General features: G+C 40.1%; 4 protein-coding genes across 9 annotated transcripts in view; 3 read left to right on the top strand and 1 right to left on the bottom strand.

Annotated features, from left to right (window-relative positions):
• The first annotated feature begins 45 nt into the window (after positions 1–45).
• On the top strand, positions 46–6,246 carry Rrp5 (Ribosomal RNA Processing 5). The gene is made up of 20 exons (XM_065481543.1): positions 46–204; positions 346–446; positions 560–691; positions 757–906; positions 960–1,115; positions 1,168–1,300; positions 1,357–1,520; positions 1,729–2,204; positions 2,259–2,472; positions 2,528–2,707; positions 2,812–3,342; positions 3,395–3,562; positions 3,743–3,941; positions 4,062–4,181; positions 4,394–4,589; positions 4,645–5,065; positions 5,115–5,309; positions 5,364–5,594; positions 5,654–5,807; positions 5,862–6,246. The coding sequence occupies exons 2-20, from the start codon at positions 357–359 to the stop codon at positions 6,212–6,214; spliced, it is 4,263 nt and encodes a 1,420-aa protein (XP_065337615.1). The 5' UTR covers positions 46–204; positions 346–356; the 3' UTR covers positions 6,215–6,246.
• Positions 6,247–7,232: 986 nt separating this feature from the next.
• Positions 7,233–10,102, bottom strand: LOC135938050 (uncharacterized). Of its 6 annotated transcripts, none has more exons than XM_065481551.1 (7): positions 9,589–10,102; positions 9,420–9,490; positions 8,901–8,996; positions 8,654–8,809; positions 8,452–8,601; positions 7,789–8,397; positions 7,233–7,736 (listed from the first exon to the last, which is right to left on the bottom strand). In XM_065481551.1, exons 3-7 carry the CDS (start codon positions 8,973–8,975, stop codon positions 7,305–7,307), a joined length of 1,422 nt encoding a protein of 473 aa, XP_065337623.1. In that variant the 5' UTR covers positions 8,976–8,996; positions 9,420–9,490; positions 9,589–10,102; the 3' UTR covers positions 7,233–7,304. The 6 variants fall into 6 exon arrangements, with proteins under 6 accessions (XP_065337623.1, XP_065337624.1, XP_065337622.1 ...); XM_065481552.1 differs by having other exon boundaries at positions 8,901–8,999; XM_065481550.1 differs by lacking the exon at positions 9,420–9,490.
• Positions 10,103–10,133: 31 nt separating this feature from the next.
• Cdc16 (cell division cycle protein 16) lies at positions 10,134–13,576 on the top strand. The gene is made up of 11 exons (XM_065481544.1): positions 10,134–10,290; positions 10,350–10,499; positions 10,601–10,768; positions 10,823–10,982; positions 11,380–11,674; positions 11,843–11,922; positions 11,972–12,061; positions 12,125–12,281; positions 12,425–12,577; positions 12,628–12,995; positions 13,353–13,576. Exons 1-11 carry the CDS (start codon positions 10,180–10,182, stop codon positions 13,496–13,498), a joined length of 1,878 nt encoding a protein of 625 aa, XP_065337616.1. The 5' UTR covers positions 10,134–10,179; the 3' UTR covers positions 13,499–13,576.
• A 1,662-nt stretch (positions 13,577–15,238) lies between these two features.
• orb (polyadenylation element binding protein orb) overlaps positions 15,239–22,207 on the top strand; it is a 34,355-nt gene continuing 27,386 nt past the window's right edge. Inside the window, exon 1 of the mRNA XM_065477926.1 lies at positions 15,239–15,471. Coding sequence (XP_065333998.1) covers positions 15,454–15,471 — 18 coding nt within the window. The 5' untranslated portion in view covers positions 15,239–15,453. The remainder of the gene's footprint in view (positions 15,472–22,207) is intronic.

The following is a 22,207-nucleotide window of genomic DNA, read 5'->3' on the forward strand; positions in this document are numbered from 1 at the left end:
GAGAGGCGCTCTTTCTTAGCCTGATTCACAACACGTGGTATCTTCCCAATCCTCCATGCTTCATGCGATGCGACGCCTGGTGTGCATCGATCAGCTTTGTGCATCGTAAACCAGCATTGACCAGCATGTCGTTGTTGTGATTTCTGACAAAATTGTGTCTTGAAAACGCGACTCGTGCTTCTGTTCTTCGAATATATCTGATAAGTAAGTTAAGGTTCTTAATGCTTTCAGAGAAAGCGTAATACAATTATGTTTATTTACATAATTATTGATCAAAACGAAAAATACGATGCGCCGCATGCCTTCAAAATTAAGGTGGATTATTCTTGTTTTTAATTTTTTTAGGTTGTGCTACGATGGAGCCGTCATTTCCTCGAGGAGGAAAAGAAAAGTTGTTAGCAGCAGCTGAATCTGAAAAGTCTCAAAAACGGAAACAAAACGATGATGTAAGGAAAGCTATATTTATCTTGAAAAAAACGATAAAACCAAAGCCGAAATCACTATAAATAATGTATTATGTATTTGGTTACCTTTTGTGAACATAAATTTTATCTTTTAGTTGTTTGGGAAAGCTGCTGAGAAGAAAGGCAAGAAAAAGTCGAAATCTGAACAGTCTGGAAAGAAAAAGGCAAAGGGAAGCGAAATTGATTTGAGCGCTAAACTGAACACCGTTGACTGCCTCACATACAAAGTATGTATCAAAAACATATATTTGCATATATTTAACCGCATTTACACACAAACCTAAATTCTCAGGTTTTAAGCGAGGGTATGCTTGTACTAGGATGCGTTCGAGAAGTCCACAGTTATTACTTGAATATCAGTCTCCCTGGACAAACATTAGGCCGTGTTCCAATTTCTGCGATTTCAAGACAGTACACGGAAGCTCTCAACGAATCAGACGATGTAGCTTATAATTCAATTTGCTCTGGTTCCTTTCACTAATTAATGAACTCCAGGTACCATCCCTGGAGGCGTTGTTTTATGTTGGTCAACACGTCGTGACCAAAGTGACCGCTATTGCGATGGAAGGAAACTACTACCAAGTCACTCTGTCTCTCTGCCCAGATGATGTCAATTCAGAAGTTACCCAGTCTGCTGTTAAAGAGGGAATGGTAGGAACAGCTGATGATACAAGTTTTACTGTTCAACTAACTCCATTTTAAGGTCCTCACTGGAGCCCTTAGCAGCATTGAAGACCACGGTTACCTGATCGATTTTGGAGTTGCCAATGTGCGCGCTTTCATGAAAAATAACCAGGCTGAGGCGTACAAAGTAGCACACAAGTTTAATAAACTAGGTAAAAATAATTTTTCCTTCTTCAAGATTGATTTTTAACTTAAATTTTAAATTTAGCTGTTGGTCAACTGATTCGCTGTCTCATAACAAAGGCAACCAGTTCAACTGTCCAGGTTACTGCTGACCCAGCTAAGGTGAATGCAGCTTTGATTCCACCATCAGCTGGAATCAATCCTCACCTTGTTATCCCTGGAATGAAATTTGAAGTGACTTCTGTGGAGGTATATACACATTTTTCCTTTTTGTTTAGAAGACTTGAATTAACTTTGCGGCTTCAGAAATTTGATATCTATGAAATATAATAATTTACTATCCAACTACTCACAATCAGATGCTAACGAATTTACAAATATTTTTTTTTCTAAAACCAAGCAACCAGAACAGTCAATTTTCGCATTGTTGAGAAAATGTAACTTATTCAATTTGTAGCAAATAGCAAATGGTGCGCTCATCAAGTGGCTGAAGTATGATGGTTACGTTCGACAAGAGCACTTTCCCAACCCGAGCAAAACATTTGAAAGCCAATTCGCCAAAATGAAGATAATCACAGCCACTGTTTTGTATTCTGTGCCGTTGGTGAGGACAGTCTACCTGACAATGCAGGAACCGACGCCATTCGCTCTGGAGAACAGGGACGCCAATTTAGGTGTCAATGGGGTTCCCTCAAATTGTAACATAGCTTTGGGAGAAGTGATTGACAATGCAGAAGTTGTGGCCTGCTCATTCCGAGGTCTCTTGCTAAAGCTGAAGAAGAGCGAATTCAGAGGAATGGTCAGTTTGAGCCAAATGCCTTCTCTGCAGGAAGAGGAAACTCTGAAAAAAATGTACCCTCCCAAATCACATGTGCAGTGTAGAGTGCTCAAATACGATGTGATGGAGAAATTGTTCATTTGCACCATGAAAAAGTAGAACATTTCCTGAATGTTAACGTTTCACTTGTCTAACTAACTCAATTTTAGGGATAAAATCAACGAAAAAATTCTCTCGTTGAGTGACGTGAAACCAGGTTCCATCATCCAATGCCTGATTGTGGACGTGCGTAAGAAGGAACTGTTCCTGGAAGATAACAAGCACCCTGACTTGAAGGCTAGGGCTCCTTCAATCCACCTCTCCGATTCTCAAATCTCTGATATCTCCAAACGGTTTGCCACTGGGCAGCGTGTTAAAGGAAGGGTAAGCTGTTGGAAGTCGCAAAATTTTTAGTTTTTTAAATTTTTTTCTCGTGCAGGCCCTGGGTGTTGACACAGCAAAAAATGTGCTTCTTGTCACCTTGAAACCTTCCCTCGTAAACTCAACAAAGCCAATTCTGAGCTCCTACACCAACATCCCTATGGATACTTTCTTTGAAGGAGTTGTTTACTTCATCAGTAGCAAATTCTATTTGGTGTCCTTTTATAATGGAGTTACAGTAAGTAAAAAATATCATTTCAAGCTTTTTCCTTATTTAACAAGTTCCTAACCAAGATACTTAAAAGAACAAAAATTATTCCACACGTTTTATTTTGCTAATAGGGAAAACTGAGCGTTGATGACATCCCATCTGACCTCAATAGGAAGTTTACTCTTGGACAGACAGTCAATGTTCGAGTGGATAAAGTGTTTCCAGACGAGAAACTGAAGCTAAGCATGGAAAGCTACAAAGAACACACTTCTATGACATTTGAAGTGGGACGAGAATACAGTGCCACAGTTGACACTGTCCTTGGCACAGATATCAAGCTGAGGATTGCCGGAAATGACACAGAAGGCTTTGGAATCGTGCCAAAAATTTTGGTTTCCACCCACGCCTCTGTTGCTGATTTTCTGATGAAGTCTCTCTCACCTGGAGACAAGGTCAAGGCCACTTGCTTGTTCAACTCGCAAGCAAAGAATATCTTTTCCATTGACCAAGAGTTGAGTAGAACGCTCAAATCGTGTCTGGATGAGGAGCTAAAAGTGCACTCTTTAGTGCCAGGTCTAGTGAAGTCCGTTGGTAAGTCTGGCGTGGTCATCAGGACGCTGTCCAAAACCAACGAGGGCAAAGTTGTGTTCGCCTTTCAAAGAGTAAGCTGTGCCAGATGGGTTGTACAGTGGCTAATTTTGTAACAATCCGCAGGCATTGGCTGACGACCCAATTGAAAACAAGAAAGAAGTTTTCACAGAAGGGCAAGCCATCTTGGTCAGGGTGGAAAACGTAGCATCTGAAATCAGAGAGCATAAGTTAGCTGCCCAAGCCACAGGAAGTACGAAACTGATGGATGTCTGCCCATATGGAGTTGACATGGTTTGTTCACAAAAATATATTTTGAATTGAAAACTTGTACATTCGAAGGCAACTTTGAAGTACTTTACAAGTAATTCTTTGTAGTGCGATTTCCTTTTTACTGCTCAAGTATTGGTTTCCTGCTAATTAAAAACTTACCGGACAAAACCACTCCTCATTTCTAACAATTTATTCATGCAGGGTGGCCTAAGTTTTGCTGATAACTACGTTCAAATATGCGGCCAAATCCACCAGAAACTGAAGAAGAATAAGCACCCTCTTGCGTCCTATGAACCTGGCCAGATGGTAAACGCCAAGATCAAATCAATCAATGCTGGTTGTGCTGAAGTGAAACTGGATGGTGGCGTCATAGGCTTCATCAGCAACTATCACTCACATGGTAAGTGTTAATTTAAACCATCGTTGCTGTTTGTTCTCTAATATTTGAAACAGAAAATAAGAAATCAAAGAAAGGTTTACTTAGACTAATACTCAAGCTAAATTATTTTTGAAATTTTAGGCACTGCGTTAGAAGTGAATCAGGACGTACATGCTATTGTGATATGGGTTGACCTAGGCTCTCAGCGTGTACATTTGTCCATTCGACCAGACATCTTGAAGCAAATTCACAAGGATCAAGGTAAATATAATGAGGCGAATGTCACTTTGTTAATCTTCAGATTAAATCTGTGAACACAACATTATTTTTTCTGCCTTTTTTAACATAAATGGGTGGCTATAAATTGCACATAAGTCCAAATGTATTTTTTAAATGATGTTTTGTTTAACTTGTCTTTGTTAACAATATATACAGCCTTAGAGCATTTTTCACAATTATTGATGATTTGACAGCATCCTGTCCGAAGCCAAAACTGGAGTCTACTCAACGCGGCGAAGTTATTTTCAGCACCAATGAGGTCGCTGTGGTTGTCCTCAAGGGACAGTGCAAAGGACTGATTGCTTGCGCTCCTGTCAAGAAGCACATAAACGACCTGACTCCTATCCACAACTATGTCCTGGGCACTACATGCAAATTTGTTTTTAAGAGGTTTTGATTGCTATTATGCTGACAAATTTCGTGCAACTTCAATTTAAACTTCCAGCTTGGACCGTATGATACCTGTTTGCGTGAACAAGCGTGATCTGCCCAACAAGGGCAAAAAGCAAAAAGCTGTACCTGGAAGCCTTGAGTGGAAGGTGCAAAAGATGGAAGCTAAGAAACGAGCCCAGATTGAAATCAAGAAGGAGGTTGACAGTGATATGGAGGTTGAGGTAAAACGGCTTAAGGTGGACACTGATGTCAAGCTGGAGGAAGACGTCAAAGAGGAGCGGCTGATTTTAGACGCCCCTGACGAAGATGAAATCACCGAGGTGCCCAAGGAGGAAATCCAAGTTGAGAAGAAAAAAACCAAAAAGAAGGGAGAACCCCAAACTTTGCAGGTTGAAGGTTTCGTGTGGGACCCAGTCGCGGCCAAACCAGAAGAAGAAGAAGAATCTTCAAGTGACGAGAGCGACCAGGAAGAGGTACGTCTGATTGGAACTTTTTGGTTTGGCTAACCAGGTCGTGTTGTAGGTCCCCAAAAAGAAGCTGACTTTGGCTGAGAGAAGAGCACAAGCTAGGAAAGAGGAGGAGAAATTGGTCATAGCTGAGCAGAAACTGATGGACGAAGACCAGTCTCCTCAGAGCGTGGACGAGTTTGATCGTTTGCTCATGGCGTCCCCAGACAGCTCAATTGTGTGGGTGCAGTACATGGCTTTCCATCTACAGGTATTTATTCTTATCAAATTTGTTCCCTCCTTTACTTATCTACTCTTAAATAAGGCGACCGAGATAGAGAAGGCACGAGCTGTGGCGCGGAAAGCTATCAATACCATTTCGTTCCGTGAGGAGCAAGAGAAGCTCAATGTGTGGGTTGCTCTGCTCAACTTGGAGAACATGTACGGCACACCAGAGACCTTGGAGAAAACTCTTCAAGAGGCAGTACAGCTGAATGACGCCCAAAAGGTGTACACGCAAATGCTGAAAATATTTTCAGACACAAACAAAATTGAGGTGTGTTTCTTATACTTCTAAAATATTCATTTTTGATTATTTGATGTAATTTATTAAAGGAGGGAAATTCTCTCTTTGACACTATGCTGCGCAAGTTCCGTGCTGACAAAGACACCTGGATTCAGGGTGGCACCTTTTACTACAAAACCAATCAGTTCGAGAAGGGGAGACACCTTTTGCAGAGAGCGCTTCGTAGTCTGGAAAATCGAGACCGTAAGACTAAATTTATCCTCACCTCCCATTATCTTTCATAAATTTTATTTGCAGATGTGGATGTTATATGCAGATTTGCTCATCTCGAAAACAAGCATGGCTCTCCAGAGAGATGTCAGACTTTGTTTGAACATATTCTAACCACTTTCCCTAAACGGACTGACGTTTGGAGCTCTTATGTGGATCTTATGGTTAAATCTGGAAATACAGACGCTGCCCGGAGCATAATGGAAAGGGCTATAACGCAGAAGCTACCTGTCAGGAAAATGAAGGTTATATTCAAGAAGTACCTAGAATTTGCCCAGCAGCATGGCAGCGAAGAGGAAGTTGCAGCAGTAAAAGAAAAAGCTCAGCAGTTTGTGCTGTCTGTCGCTTCTAGTTTGCCTTTAGGAGAAGATTCTGATTGAATCGTCATAATAAAACTAACTTCTTAAATTAACATTACAACCTCTGTCATTAATGAAAGCATATTGATGACACAATTAATTTTTGGATAAAGGAAAAACAGATTAAAAAAATTCATGTTAACTTAAAACCAAGCAAACAAAAATGAATGAAAGCTTTACTTTAAACATGAAAGTGTAAAATGGACAAGAAAATTACTATATTTTATAAGGATATCACCGTTCACTGCTTTTTCCTTTGACAGCTTGAGAAAGGGTAAAACAAGCAAACAAAAATTATATGTAGTACACACATAAAATATCAAAATCAGAATTTATGTGTTGAATGGACACACACATTAAGGTGGTCACACAGTTTAGAGACACGTAGTTTGCGGGCAGCTGTTTTCTGGGTGATAGTGCGATATACTGGCTCTCTGATTGGCTTAAATTGCTGCCACATGCGGTCAATGCAATCCCCTTTAGCTGAGGATTGCATTGAGATGTATTTTTTAAAATTTGAATGGGGAGAACAATGAGAAAGGGAGAATAATCGATTAAACATATTTCGAGACAGCTTATTCGGGTTAGGAGACAATCGTAAAATTGCGACTTCCTTATCAATCTGATAGCTTTTCCTTTCTCTTGAAGTGTAATTTGCAATATTTTTGATAAAATAAACCAGATTCAAAGTACCTTTTCTGATATTGAAGTGTTCTCGTCCTAGCATAAGGGGATTCGTTTCTCATTCAACATCAAGGAAAATTTAAGTTTTGATTTCAATATGCATTATATGGTTGAAGTTTTCATCACTCAAAGGAAAAGAGATGGAGAGAGCAATTAAATGTTTTTTCATACTCAATAAAATTGCAAAAATACTTGTTTAAACAAATTCATATTTTTGATTATTTTCACTTACTAACTTTACTAACTTAATATTGTTAAACGTAAATAAGCTACTTCCAAATTTCCTGATAATTGTTTTATAATCATATCTATTTAACTGTTACCATGGTTGCCGATAAAATATCAAATTTTCAAATAATAATAATAATGTCAGTTTATTTCGTATAAAAATACTGTAGCAATATTGTCAGTCAAATCGACTAGCCTGTTATTTGCAACAGGTTTTCAGTCCATTCTTTTTGCAACATTCTTCACAGCAATATTCAAAGTCCTCAAAATTTTTAGAGTTACATACTAACTTCCATTGTTTTGAGTGAACTTTTTCCACACACTTAATATGGAACTTTGCTGGGCACATGTCACAGGACACCCAAGGGAATTTCTTCTTTTTTTTCTGTTCTTCTGAAAAGAAAAAGTGGCAGCCATTGCACTCCCAGTCGTCTTCCGAGCGTCCAGCTTGAGCATCAAGGTTTTCTAAGTTTCCTGAGCGGGTAACGTGATACTCCAGGCGACGGTGGGTTCTTCTTGGTTTCTTAGGAGCAGCAGACGCCTTTTTCTTTTCCATTTTGTTCCTAAAAAATTCCTCAGATGCGCTGGCCCTGCTGCTTCTGATGTTTGCTACATCAGACATAAGCTCTTTCTGTAAATTGTTAGTATTTAGCTTAAATAATTTTCTAATCAATTTTACATACCCGAAACTCTTGTCGCACCAACTCATCCACTGTCACCTCTGAGCGACCTTTGGAGTGGTGCTCAGAGTGTTTCCACCGAAGAATTGGGTGCCTCCTAATAAACCTTTGGGTCCACGACAAGCTGGGCATATTGTCTTTAAAAGTGGTTTGCACCCCTGCGTAATCGAGCACGTCTTTAGTGAGTGTGCACAGTTCCAGGTGGGTCAGGCCATAACCAATGCGTGCAACATTAACGGCGAATTTGACAATTTCCTGCTCAACTTCAGCAGGCACATTAGTAGGCGGACCACGCCTTTTATCTCCAAGGGGTGAGTGGCTCTTTACTCTTCGAAATAGAGTTTGGTGAGGAACTCCATACTTTTGCGAGGCAGCCCTCAAACTCATTCCCTTGTGTATAATGCTTACAATAGCCCTATTCAAATCCGTGGCAGTGTAAGAACGAAGAACGATTTTCTTTGCCTTCTTCTTGGCCGCTTTTTGCACTGCAACAAGCAAATCATCCTCAGCATTGTGCTCCTCCTCCTCCTCCTTGCAATCCTCGGGCTCGGGCTCCTCCTCCTCTTCCTCCATCCCGCCACAATTTGATTCACAGATGCCTATTTTGGGACGCTGAAAAAGGGTTCAATTGAGTGAAACAGTGGTTCATCTATAACTAGACTTTACCTTTTTTGGTGCAGTATTGGTGGACATCTTCAGTTTTCTTTTGTAGCTAAGTGGCACAGGCCAGCTTGCTACTCTTTCTTTGTCACTGCTATCAGTAGTCTCAACGGTTCTTGACTCGGTGCCAATGCTTTCAGTAGAAGAACTTGGGCGCTGAAAAAGGGTAAAATTAACTAAAAGAGTGGTTAATCCAACTAGAATTTACCTTTGTTGCTACATTCTTGAAGGGGCTCTTCACTTTTTCATTCACATTGGTATTACATAGCAAAACAGCACACCCTTCCTCCTGCCCCTTGCCAAGCTCACTATTTTTTAAATTGTTTGGAGAATTGTGATGTACTGGTTCTGTATCAAACGTGAGCTGAGGATAATATATTATATAAGTAATTTGTATGAATGTAATACAACATATAACAATATTATAGAAGTATTTTTATACATAATCTACAAACCTTCTTGCAGCCCTTCTTTGTCGATCTTTTTTTGGCTCTTCTCCCAATCCTCTTCCTTTTTGCGACTTTAGCCATTTTAATCTTCTCTTAAGTTCTCTGCTAAAATCCATAGGTTCACTTTAATTTTTACATTTTAGCATTTTATCAACAAAAAATTAATTTTTAGTTTATTACATTGACAAATTTTGTAAATTTACATTATTTTTATTTGCCCTTTGAATTGTTTGAAATCAAACCAGAGAGAAAGAGGGGCCCAGGTCTCAATTTGTGTGACCTCTTTTAATGAGGGTTAATTTCCCCAAATTAATCAACCCTTGTCGTTCATAACCGAGGCTTCGATAAACCCGTAATCAAACTCGAGTGGGAATCGTATAGTGAAATGAGGCTTAATTTTCAGAATGGGGAAGTTTTCACGAATTACATAAAGAAATGATGATCCGTGAGTTTCAATTTTGAAATTTTCGACCTGGCAACTTAAAGTTTTGAGTAGAAATACAAAGGCGCACAAGCTGGTGTAACCTTATTAGGCCTCGCGCCGGCACACGTTCACGTCCGAATCAAGGAGTTTGCAGCTTACGGCCCGGATTTCACTGGGTTATTTAAGGAATATTTTAAATTTAAGCCTGTCAATGCAATCTCCAGAACATGCTGGTGTTAAAGATAATATAATATAAATATCATTAATTACCGTTTATATCCTACTTAACAAGACCATGAAACATGGCGAGCCTACAGAGAGCGCGCGTTTTCACATTTTTTTCAGCTGATGAATCACTTTTACAGTCGCCACCTCTTAACCAACACTTAAACTTCTATTCAAAACACTCCTTAATACTCAAGGAAAGTAGTGAGGCAAAAAAAATTAATATCATTGCCATCTGTTGAGTATATGTCGCACGAACCACTATTTTGTCTACAAATACGACTTGTCTCTAAACTGTGTGACCACCATATTTTATAATTATAGGGCAACTGAAAAATAACCAGTACATATTATGGAAAAATTAGTTTTCGCCACCCCTACTTTAATAATAATAGGGATATTCTCTTAAGAACTGGCGAGATAATATGCAACCCGGCAGAAACTGTAACTTAACTATGATTAAGACATCTATCTGTCAGCATTGTCTCATAATATCCCACCCTGTATCCTTTTACTAAGACGACTGATCCAGATTTCAGACCAGTAGACAGTGCGACAGTAGATAGATCAGTAAGATCAGATTCAGACTGCCACCCGCCAAAACACGCACCACGCCCACCTGCTAATATAAACAACATGTCAGATGGTAAATACGAAAAAATGAAAACGCCGGCTGAGTTTGAAGATTCTATTAGTAAAGAACTCATCCAATCTTACCGAAATATTGTCCGATCGTATTATGAAAAGGTTTGGAACTATTAAATATTAAAAACTGTCTGTAAACACGCGTTTCGTCTTTTGCACAGCACCTGTACAAATCTGCTGCATTTTGGGCTGACAAAATAATGTGTATTACCAACGATCCGCACGATATTTACTGGAATGCACAGTGTCTTTATCACTTGAGGGAGTTCCAGAGAGCCGCCAATATAATCACAAGTCGAAATTTGCACAAGGTTTGTTTGAAATAATTTCAAGAGGTTGGACCATTAGAGACGCATACAAAATCATGTATGATAATAAACAATTTATTATGTAATATTTTTTATTCTTTTAGACCATTCCTCAATGCCAGTACGTTGCTTCTAAAAGTCTTTTTGAAGCTAAAGAATACCATGATTCGCTGACAATTTTGGAGAGTCTCGAGTTTGATTATACCTTGGCGGGGAAATCTTTTTTGAGTGACACAACAAGGACAGAAAATACAGGCATGGAATGTGTTGAGGTATCAGGTTTTGCTCTGACCTAAAATAAAATCATTTAATTCTCCAATTTGTAGTTGCACAGCGCAATTTTGCTGCTTAAAGCTCAAGTTCTGCAAGCGAATGGGAACCGAGTAAGAGCCTCTGAATGCTATCGTGAGGCATTGCTCACTGACATCAGGTGTCATGAAGCCTTTGATTCGCTGGTTCGCTTACAGATGCTTACTTCTGTTGAGGGTATGTAAAGCTTATTTTAACTTGTATTATTCTGGCAATGAAATTTGTTATGTAATTGGTTACTATCAAGCAAAGTAAAAAAAAGAATAGGCAAGGTCCAATTTTTTTACCTACAGCAAAGAAATTCAATAATTAATTCTTCGCTTTATTTTTGTGATAATCACTATGTCATCTATATCATCTATATACTGCTGTAAAATATGGTAAAGTAACAGTTTCTGCCGGGTTACACATCTCGCCAGTTCTTATGAGAATCCCATGTTAAAGTAGGGGTGGCGAAAACTGTAACTCTGCGGCGAAAACTGTAACTTTTCCATATGTTGGTATTTATGATTTTTTTCACCTTGCATATTATGTAGATGGCTAACCTAGCGACCATGAATGGATTATTTTACAGAACAAGAGCTAATGGATAGACTGGAGAGTCAAATGTCTTCCCAATGCTCAGCAGAAGAGGCGAACATGTTGAGGCTACTGTACCGAGGGCAACTGAAGAAGTATGACAAGCCGAGAAAAGTGCCTGATGCCAGTCCAGATCAGAGCATTGACCACAACAGTACAGCAGACGTCCGATACCTGGAGAGCAATGATTCGCGTTTCCAGTTGTCGAAGAGCCTTGATTGCAAGGCGTGGCATTCTGAAAGACTCTACTACAACTGCGACTATCATCGATGCCTGGAAGTCACTAATGAGTAAGAAATTAAGCAACAAATAATGATGTTTATTGCGTTTTTGAAGAGTAAAAGAAGGAATTTTATGTCTATGAATTGATAGCTCTGGAATCTGTAGGATAAAATTCAATTTTTGCACAATACTGTAATAATGCATTTTAACATAATCTTTTTAAAATTCCTTGCCAGAATATTGAAGTTGGACCCATACCACTTGGGATGTCTACCGGTTCACATTGGATGCTTAGTTCAGTTCAACAAGGCAAATGGTAAGCGCAGCTTTGTTTATTTCCCTTCTTAACATTCATGGTGCTTCAGATTTGTTCCAACTTGCTCACCGGCTCGTCAAATTGTACCCCGAGGAGGCAATATCATGGTATGCTGTTGGCTGCTACTATTTTGTGATTGGTCCGTGAAATAACATAGATTTGCTTGAATTTCATTACACGATTGTCTTAAAAATTATAATAGGTAAAAGCGACCCAGCACGAAGATATCTGAGCAAAGCGACCATGATCGACCAGCTGTTTGGACCTGCTTGGCTCGCATATGGACACTCTTTTGCTTCTGAGAACGAACACGATCAAGCCATGGCTGCTTATTTCAGGGCTTCTCAGCTTATGAAAGGGTATGGTGGACATCATAACAATTCTCAAACTAGAATAAAATTCAAGATATAACAGAACATTTATATTACTGTCAAATGTGCGTTAGTCGCGATTTTCAAAACTGAAAATTCAATTATTTCATGGTTCAAAATTGCGATTTCAGGTGTCACTTGCCATTGCTATATGTCGGCTTGGAAAGTGGTTTGACAAACAACACCGAGTTAGCTGACAAGTTTTTCACTCAAGCGAGAGAAATAGCGCCTTGCGACCCCTACGTTTTACACGAAATGGGCGTTACTTCATTTCTTGATGATGAGTAAGCAAAGTGACTGAAATGCTCCTATCACTCTTCTTATTGAAAAATAGTTTCCAGAATGCGAAAAAGTGCTTTGAGAGTGCTCTTGCGCAAATCCAGGAGAGTGACTCTCGGCGGTTGGAAGAGAACTGGGAACCGCTCTTCAACAATTTGGCTCATGTGTACAGAAAATTGGGTAAACTCCCTGAGGCGCTGCAGCTGCATCAGCAGGCGTTGTCGCTGCAGCCACTGAATGGGTCCACGTATGCGGCAATTGGCCTCGTGCAGATGCTGATGGGCCGATTGCTTGAAGCTGTTGAGTCATTCCACGAGGCGTTGGGACTCAAGCCCGAGGACTCGTTTAGCACTACTATGCTTGGTTACGCCATGGACGCTCTCACCATCGACCCAGTGGATGGTGCTGGTCAACCATTTGAAGGTACGTTCAAACAAGGTTTTGTTATTTAAATTTGCACATAGGAAAAACTAAGCAGCAATGCATTAACTATGTTTGTACTTCGAAGTTGAACTAATAAAAGCCAATTTATCAATATCAGCTTCGGAAACTTTGTAAATAATGATTCATGGCGTTACTATGAAGAGAGTCAAGCTTGAAAGGCTCGCTTGATTTTAATTACATGTATTTAAAAAAACATTTTTTTGTATTAAATTTCGTATATATGCTTAAAACTTTGATCCATGAGAGGTGAGAGTAATAACAATTTTTTACCCATTCTACATTTTCATGAAAACTAGAAATCAAGTTTCATCTCTGGCAAAAAATACTTTGTTTTAGGAGAACCTGCTGAGCTGCCGGCTACTCTGAGGTGTTCTCATCAAATGGGCAGTCCATCTGAACCAATTATGATTCCGCAGCAACCTACTGAAGATCTTTCTGAGTTGAGCATCGAGTATGAGATGCAAGATGCTTCCTCGCCTTAATTTGCCTTTAAAATTCACAATTATGTCAAGTCTGGATTGTACCATTAATAATAAAAAAATATTTAATTTGAATAATAATGTCAAGATCACGTTTCAAGATCATCCCCTTCCCTTGGAGAAATCCAACCAGATGTAGATTATTGCCAAAGTTTGCTTCTTTTTCCATTAAAATCTCTCGAGTAACAGTAGGAATACATCTGCTGAAAACTTTAAGCATTATTAAAGGCAGTCATGCGCAGCTAAAAGCCATAATTCAGAAAGTTCAAAATGAAAAGATGATAATTAGGTGGTTATTTTATTCTATTAGATTTCATACATTTTAGCATTGTCTTAGATAACTACATTTAACCAAGTCATGGCTCTCATTATAGAGCGCATGCTTTGCGTGCACCTGCAATGTGAGAATCTGAGCGATGTTTGGGGTCGAATGCGGGCTGTTTTGCGTCTGCATTTGACTCTCTGTCTCTTGCAATGATGAGTCCATTCGGAATTGGGAGGATTGCGAAAGCTTCTGACTTGCTTCTTGTTGGTTTGCACCTTTCCAGCATGTGGGAATGAATTTCACGGGATGAAATTCTCTGCAGCTTACATAATGTGGCCATGAATTTTGTTTTGGCAGGTACAAAGAACTGCTGATGATGAGGCCTGCGGGGCCGCAACAGCTGCTGTTTGGTACAAAGTACAAGTGCGTGTGATAGAAATTTTATTTTACGATTTTTCGCCTTGTTAACCCTTCCATGCCTGATTTTTTTTTATGTGGGAGTAGCCATTGTAAAATCAATAGAATCGAATTCAGACCACACGCGTGTTATTTTTTTAGTTTAGATGGACAAAATAAAACAACTTCGAGTGGTCAACCTATTTCAAAATTTGGACATTATAAAGTTTACCCTTTTTAATTTGAAATTAATTTTGAAGAAACTTGGGGGCGGCTATCCTTTTCTCATGCAAATTGCTTTATTGTGCGTAATTGGCAAAATTACGCAAATTAGATTACTTTCTATACAATAATGATAGCACTATTAATTTTTATTCAATTTGTTATGGAGATGATGATGATGAGTGTGCCATATGTGGAAAGTAAATAAATTTGACATTATTGCTCGCTTTTGAAAAAAAAAATAATTGTAGACGACAGTCACAAAAAGGTGGAAAATATCAATTAAGAAAAACGGAAATAAGGGCAATTAAATAATGTCCCTTCAAGTATTACGCTGTGCTTACTATTATTTCTGCCTGACAGCGGATAGCGCCGCGCTACAGTGATCTGCATTACATGACTATGTAAAGAGTGATTTCATTTTTTATTGTTCATGACAAAAAATTTAACTTAATGAAAATTTGCAATGATAGTTTGTTTTGATTTAACTTGATTTTCCTCCTTGATATTTGCAGAGAATCAGAGTTTCAAATTCAAGATTATTTATGTTATTTATTATTTGGATCCTTTAAGTCAACATTGTGTAATTTAAAAACTAATTGAAATTTTTGTAGCATAAAAATATCTGAAAACTTCAGCAAAAGTGGTGTTTATTTTATGCCAACGTCAACACAATCATGTGGAATAATTGGTATTTTTTATTTGTCATCGGGAAATTCAGGAAATTCCGCTGCCGCGGCATCAGAACAATGCGAATGCTCGGTTGCCATTGGAAACTGGCATAGGCTGGAGAGGCGGCGGCGTGGCGGCGGCGGCGGCAGAGGAGGGACGACGAGGGGTGCAGGCTGGCAAGGCAAGACACATGCCGGCTCACGGGGAGCAAGCAGAAGCAAGCACACTCTTCTCTCTTTCGACCGCAGTCTAGCAAGCCGATCAGATAGAACTTGCTCGCTCATTCCGACGCGGCCGAGAAGAAAAGCGAGCGAAAGTCCACTTCCTACTGAAAAGGAGAACCTAATAAGAAAATCGGCGCCGTCTATGCTGATTTGCTAGCTCTCAACCTGCACAGTGTGTCATGCCTGCACAGCAAAAGGTACGTTTTCCGATTTTTTAAATTATCAACTTATGTATTACTATTCAACTGTACTTATATTTTGAAAATACTTTAATAGTATCTACATAGATATTTAATTTCGTTAATCTATGCATAGGATTAAATTTTTGCCGAATACATTGCGGTGCTGAGGTTTATGTAAGTTTGTTGTTGTTATATTACTATGTGTGTGTATGTATGTATATGTGGGTCGAGGGCGGTTAGACGGTAACGCGAATGTGCAAGCAAAGTCAGTGTCATTGCTTGTACATAATAGCGATATCCTAGAAATAGCGCTACCCTCGCCGAATTTCACGTAAACATTGGTTACTCGAAGCTCAAACATGAGCGGCTTCCAGAAATTGGTCGTCGTTTTCGCTGAAAGCAGCTTCCCCACTTCTGTCGGGTCCGTGACCCGCATTCCAGGAATTCCCGGCTTCAAGGACGGTGACCCCGTCGTCCTCTGGCCCTAGGCCAGGAAACCGCCTACCCGGACACGTGTGACCTTGCTCTTTCTCAATCCCTTCCACTCCCCTCGACTATTACGCACTTGAGCGAAAATGGCAAAATAGAGAATGAGAAGTGGAACGCCTTGCCCCTTATGCAACGCGCTGCGCATCTGGATTTTCCTGCTTCTAGTGCCGCAGCAGGAATTTCAAGAGCATGCTTGTCTCAATTATGCGGCTTTGAAATAATAATTTTCTCTGCTACCCGTCGGCATCGTTTATTTATGCCCATTTAAACTATAGCTATCTGATTGCATTTTTATTGCAATATTCTGTTTCAAGCTGGCAGGCAGACCCAAGGCTCAATAAGCGAATAAAATCTTCAAAAATTCAAATAAAATTATTTTCGATTTTATGTATCCATGGGATTTGGAGATTTGGACTCATGGTGCGGTATAATTGATAGGTTAGTTACCTACCTGAATTTTCAACATTCTGCCTTCTGCTGATCAAATTATTTAAGCATAGTCAGTTCAGTTCTTAATGAACGAATCCTCATTTAAATGTGTTTTTGGCTCCATGTGTCAAACGTTATCTGAAAAATCTAAAATAGCTCTCATCAAACATATCACTCCCGGAAATTGTTTTGGTGCAAAGTTTGTCAACCCGTTAACTCCATTATGCTCCCTGGTCCTCGATTCTCTTTTCTGATACGAGACAAATCTTTAACGAACGCTTAGGCTCTCTCTGAGATGCCTATGGCCGCCGAGTTTAGTCTTTGACGACATCCCGGATTTTCTGGCATACTTGGCCGGATTTGTGAGATTTTCCTTTTTTTATGTTCCCTTTTATGCATGTGAGAGCAATCAACAATACGACTTCAAATGTGATTAAATTAAATAACATATTATATAATTTTCCTTGGAAACCCATACTAGTTAGATTTTAAATATTTTCGATGGAAATATACCTAACAAATTTTGGTGTCATTCGTTATCTTTTTATCTTAATACAGAATCAGCTGGTTTTACCAATTAGCATCTTTTACCAGACTTGAACTCTGATCACACTTTCCCACCAACCCTCCATCCTCTTCTTCTTTGCCCCAAATATTTGAACTATTAAACTCCTTCAAACAACCTACTCTAAAAACGAAAATTTGTCAACATTGTTAGTGAGCAGAAAAGAGCAAGGGAGAAGCTTATAGTATGCAAATTGCGTGGCGAAGGCTGGACGAAGTTTACCTTTCACCTCTAAACTATCGACCGATTCTCTGATTACACTTTTCTTGCCTTTTCCTTGCTCATCCCTTTGCTAGAAGAAATACATTTTGAAGTTAATCGTTTCAACGGTCTCTTTACTATCATATTTTTCCCGGTCAATTTCAAAAAGCAAAAAAATAATCATTCCTTTGCAAGTATTATTTGTAATTTTTCAGCTCCGTATTTCGCGATGAAATATTTGAGAGTCTAAAGTAGAAGCATTTTGTTATAATAAAAAATGCGAACGATCCAAGTCGTCTGGGAATTTGCTTTTCTTGCTGTGCCGCCTCTTGACAAATCTGGCTGCAATGCTGGAGCCTGGTGAGTCGGCCAATCGAAATATGCCAAAAATTGTTGCCACGCGAGGAGCAATTTGGTCGCCGCCGCCGCCATCGAGAGGAGGAATTTGGCAGCCGCCAAGCCAGGCGAGCCACTTGGCCGCCGCCGCTTCCACTGGTGATTGGTGCGGCTGGCCGCTCGCCTTGCATAAACAACGCAGAAAAAAGACACACAACACCCACTTTGCGAATAAGCCATATTATCGTGAATCACATGGGACGGTATTAATGGCCGCCTGCTATTTATTGCAATCTTGCCCTCCATTATTGCCAGCAGTCGAGACAAACTTATTATGTTTAAATTGTCCTCAACTTTTCATTCTTGCTTTATTGCTACTCTCACTGCAAGCTGTAATCTCATTTGAACTGCTATTCGTTTTTTATTTGTTTATAGTGAGCCTAGGTTGTTAAATTTAAATTAATTTAAATTTAATTTCCTAACAAATGCTATCTTAAGAATATCTCCGCACTCTTACTCTTTATCTGATCTCTTAACAAAGCCCTTTCACTGAAAGCCAAGTACTATATATTCCCCTTTGAACTGAGGTATGGAAGCTGAAGCAATTCCGCTGCCTTTTGGATGGTGCACCGTGCACACTGCAAAGTGTATTTGCTATTTCACGCGAATTGCACCCCTGGTTAGCAACTACTGGCAGGCCAAAGCCGCCCTCTGTCGCGCTGTCGCAGAAAATTTAGCGGCTCGTTGTCGCTTGTATACATTCGCAAACACGGCCGATTACTGGTCTAGTAGCGCTGAACAACCCTGGCTTCAACGAGCAGCTTGTCGATTATTTTACAAGCGTGCGTTACATTTACATATGCATGCCGTTTTGGAATCCTTAATTCAGAGCTCAAAAATCCCAATGTGGTATTTTTAATAATTGCCTGCGAATGAAAGTTATTGTGGCCTAATGTTATCTTTACAGTGAAGGGAATTTAAATTTTACTAATTATTCAGATTTTGAAAGGTACTCTGCAGTGCACGATTATCACAATTTTTAACTAACAATTGAATAATTGTTTAAAAAATATATTTGACCAGTCAGTAACTGGGTTGCAACAATAACGCATTTTTTGTAATAAAATGCAGTGCAGTAGTAAAAACGTTTTTTTTTTTCAATTTTTGCCAGTTTCTTGCAGGCCATGTTTGCACGTCATATTAAATAATTTACGTATTATTTGCTCATGACCTCGAGTTGAAAATTTGTCAGAGAAGAAATGTATTGAGAAATTCAGACAGAAAAGAAAAAAAAGCCGCACATATGAGGAAATACCGCGAATTTAAGATTTTTCCAGGCGAAAATTTCTTGCGCAAGAAATTAGTGTAACCCGTTAAAAACCAGTGATGAAGAAACCGGGTGGTAAGCAAAAAATGCAACCCTGGTCAGTACAAAGGACGTTCCTGACAGTTAAACTCCAATATTATTTGGTAATTGAACCATGTGATAATCTTGAACTTCAGGGGTCCTGACGAAGATAAAAGAATGTCCTATCTTTTCTTAACAACTAAGACCTTTGCCACCCTTAGTTATGAGTTATGAATTACGTGTATCTCGCTAAAACGTGAACGCAACCTGCTTAGCATTTGTGTCACGCAGGTTGCATACGCTTGTCATGTTCGCTTCTACACCAAACACAACCAATACCTTCCTTTATTTGTTGATAATTCTTGGTAAATCCAACCCTCTTCACACTCCTCAGGCATAAACTTAACTGCCACTAGTTTAATGGAGATTGCACTTAAGTTGTTTTTTAAGTGCAGCAGCTACTTCCTCCCCACCTCCCCAACTATTTCAAGGTATTAGGTACCACGTTTTTGACCGTGGTCATTGGAGACAAGTATCCAACCCCATCGAGTCTTTTCGTCTTTTGACTAAAAACGCACCTCTTTGACTATATTGGACGTAGCATGCTGGCGATGATGCAGCCCGGGATGCAGTTGGCGCGTTGCAGTAAGTTTATAGCAAATAATTTCGTTATTGCTATGGGGGAGGGCGCATCCGGGCGGGAAGATGCTGCTGGCGGCGTCGGCGGCGGCAAGGGCGTGGAGGCGGCCGGGGTGGGGGTGGCGGTGCAGTGCTGGAAGTGCGGTCGGGTGCATTTTGGGGCGCGGCGGGGGCGGCGCATTTGGTGCATGGCCCTAATGGCACTGACCTTTACCACTGTCTAGACGTCTAGACTCCGGCACATAGTCAAAGCGGCAGCCAGACAACAGGTACTCGCCCTAGCTGGCTCGTTTTCGCCTGCTCACCACCGCACCGTCGTCGCTAGCAGCAGCAGCAGCAGCTCGCATCCCCTGCAATTTTGTGCAAATAGCAGACGGCGGGCGAAACGAATCAGCCGAGCCCGAGCAGTTTCCATGCGCCGGCCCGTTTTTCCACCTCTCGCTCCACGCGTATTTGCCATGCAAATTTATTCCACTTAATAATGCACGCGCAAATCCTGCTTATTTGCTGCCGTGTGTTTTTGCGCTCGCAATCGCTCGCAAAAACGTCCGCCCGTTTTTCGTTGGCCGCTCTCAAAGTTCCGCCGCCGCCGCTCTGATGCATTATTGCATATTTAATCTCGCGCTCATTCTTTCTACCGCTTCGAAATTGTGATTAGAATAAGCCTTTAATGCGTATCACAGATTTTAATTAATTGCGATGCCACTATCACGTGCATTAATACCAACGCTGAGAAGGTCTGCTCGTGGAAAGTGGTTGAGGGCTGAGGGCTTGAATTATTTTATGAGGGCTTAACGACTCACCCCGGGATACGGAATTAATTTTGATTGTCCTCTTCGCCAAGCAAATTACTTTTTTACTAAGTGCCTCAACAAGCGAAAGTTAAGCTCCCAACAGTGGCCTAAATGATGATGGTAAAAATTAGTTACCTTGTATTTTGTCCTAAATTTTCTTTATAGCTTTCAGAGCGAATATAATATAAAAATTGTCAACATTGCTAAAAATGGTGTGATTGGCTAAACAATTGTTGATTGCGTATACTTTCTGACGTCGATAGTTATTTCCTAAACTTGTTTATCTGCCATCAATCCATCCATAAAATACGTTTAAAAATAGAGGTTTGATTTGATAAGGAAAGTTTTCTCTCTCATTTCGTTGAAACCAATCTGCTGTTTTTTTCTGACATTAGACATATGAGCTTTGTTATTGGTAGAGCTAGAAAAGTTCTGGTCTAGCAAAAGTTTCAGATTGTGCAAACTTCGAGACGGAAAATCTCGCTACACTTCTAATGAACATTATTTGAGGCTTATTTTCCCACTCCGATCTGCCAGACCCAACGCAACTGTGCGCCGTTTCTATTCCATGGGCGCCTTTTGCTTTTCCAAGCAAACTAAAGCAGATTAACGAGTGGCAACACTAGACAAATAAACAGTTTCAGAGTGCATTATCAACGCAGCCAGGCAAACCTGTACTTTTCCGCCGACGCTGCAAATAATAGCAAAAAACAGTTTGCATACATACGTGCTCTACCTTTTTCTGACCGCTTAAAGTTTCCCTTTAACCAATCACGCCGACGTGTAAAAATTTAGCCGTGCGTCTGTTCCGTTTCGAAGCGAGTGTGCATCCCGCATAACCACTGTGTTGGTTTGAAACAAGCGGCTTTCTCATTACGGCCAAAAAGGGAAATTTCGCATTTTGTTGTCAACTCGTCACTCAAGCGCGCTTTGAAAGCGTTTCGCCTCCCTTGTATTTGTACGCCCGTCGACTGAGTGAGGGAAGTCTTTTTTTTTCAAAGTGCCGCTTCCCAGGCCGCTATCCATATTTAATGAACTCGCAACGGCGGCACAGGCAGTTATGCAACCTGCTCGCCACGGCCGACATCCAACACTTCAGCATTCAGTGCGCGCACACACACACACACACACACACCGGCTAAATTAATAATTTAATAACGCGATAATTACGTATGACGAGGCTCTGTAAAACGCAGCGTTTGCAGCGGACGCACGTCCGCCATGTATTTCCGCCGGCCGCAAACTGCTGCAGATTTGGAAAAGAAAGGGGTCTCTCTTGTAGAAAGCGTCGTCGCACAAAAGACACCTTTTTGTTTGTTGCCAACAGTTGCAATTTTTGTCGCTAGCAGCTTGAGTAATTTCTGTTGAGAGCAACATAAAGGATTCTGAGGCGACTTTTCTACTCTGCTTCACAAGTCTTCTTAACAATGGACTTTTGTGTGGAATCATTTTTGAGGTCGGCGTGACTAGAAGTATTTTCTTTGAAATGAATTCAAATGGAGTAGGTGCTTGCTTGGCTCGAAAGTTATCGCTGCCTCGAAAGATTTCATTCTCAAGGAATCATCGGCTTTCGCTCTGCCTGGCTGTGCCATATAATTATTCTGTAGCAGACTCTAGCAAAAATCGTTTTCAACATTGCTTATGTAGCCATTCTTGTTTAAAAGATTAGGCGACTAAAGTTACACGTTCATGCATTGTTGGAGAAAATCCAACGAAAAAAACGTTACTCGATCATCTGCATAAGTAATAAAATTATCCGTGACAGTTAATATTTTTTATCAGTAAACCTGTTGGTTCGAATTGTTATGGCATTCTTAGGAGTGTCGAGGCAATGGGAGATATTTGAGCATTTCTGGGATCTGTTACTGGCTGCCTAATGTCAGAAATGGCAAAAGGTGGTTAATTTAGTAACTCGCAATGGTCAAATAATAGCTCAACGGGCTAGAAGGC

The sequence above is a fragment of the Cloeon dipterum genome, chromosome 2 (assembly GCF_949628265.1).
Source record: "Cloeon dipterum chromosome 2, ieCloDipt1.1, whole genome shotgun sequence".
Lineage (NCBI taxonomy): Eukaryota > Metazoa > Arthropoda > Insecta > Ephemeroptera > Baetidae > Cloeon > Cloeon dipterum.

What these genes read in the sequence shown, in the direction of transcription:
- Cdc16 (XM_065481544.1), top strand. Translation starts at nt 10,180, where the DNA reads ATGTCAGATGGTAAATACGAAAAAATGAAAACGCCGGCTGAGTTTGAA. An exon ending in CTGCTACTATTTTGTGATTG is followed by an intron (nt 12,062 to 12,124) that starts GTCCGTGAAATA and finishes AAATTATAATAG; the next exon opens with GTAAAAGCGACCCAGCACGA. An exon ending in ACTTCATTTCTTGATGATGA is followed by an intron (nt 12,578 to 12,627) that starts GTAAGCAAAGTG and finishes ATTGAAAAATAG; the next exon opens with TTTCCAGAATGCGAAAAAGT.
- Rrp5 (XM_065481543.1), top strand. Translation starts at nt 357, where the DNA reads ATGGAGCCGTCATTTCCTCGAGGAGGAAAAGAAAAGTTGTTAGCAGCA. An exon ending in AACGGAAACAAAACGATGAT is followed by an intron (nt 447 to 559) that starts GTAAGGAAAGCT and finishes TTTATCTTTTAG; the next exon opens with TTGTTTGGGAAAGCTGCTGA. An exon ending in ACACAAGTTTAATAAACTAG is followed by an intron (nt 1,301 to 1,356) that starts GTAAAAATAATT and finishes TTTTAAATTTAG; the next exon opens with CTGTTGGTCAACTGATTCGC.
- LOC135938050 (XM_065481550.1), bottom strand. Translation starts at nt 8,975, where the DNA reads ATGGCTAAAGTCGCAAAAAGGAAGAGGATTGGGAGAAGAGCCAAAAAA. An exon ending in TCAAGAATGTAGCAACAAAG is followed by an intron (nt 8,602 to 8,653) that starts GTAAATTCTAGT and finishes ACCCTTTTTCAG; the next exon opens with CGCCCAAGTTCTTCTACTGA. An exon ending in CCAATACTGCACCAAAAAAG is followed by an intron (nt 8,398 to 8,451) that starts GTAAAGTCTAGT and finishes ACCCTTTTTCAG; the next exon opens with CGTCCCAAAATAGGCATCTG.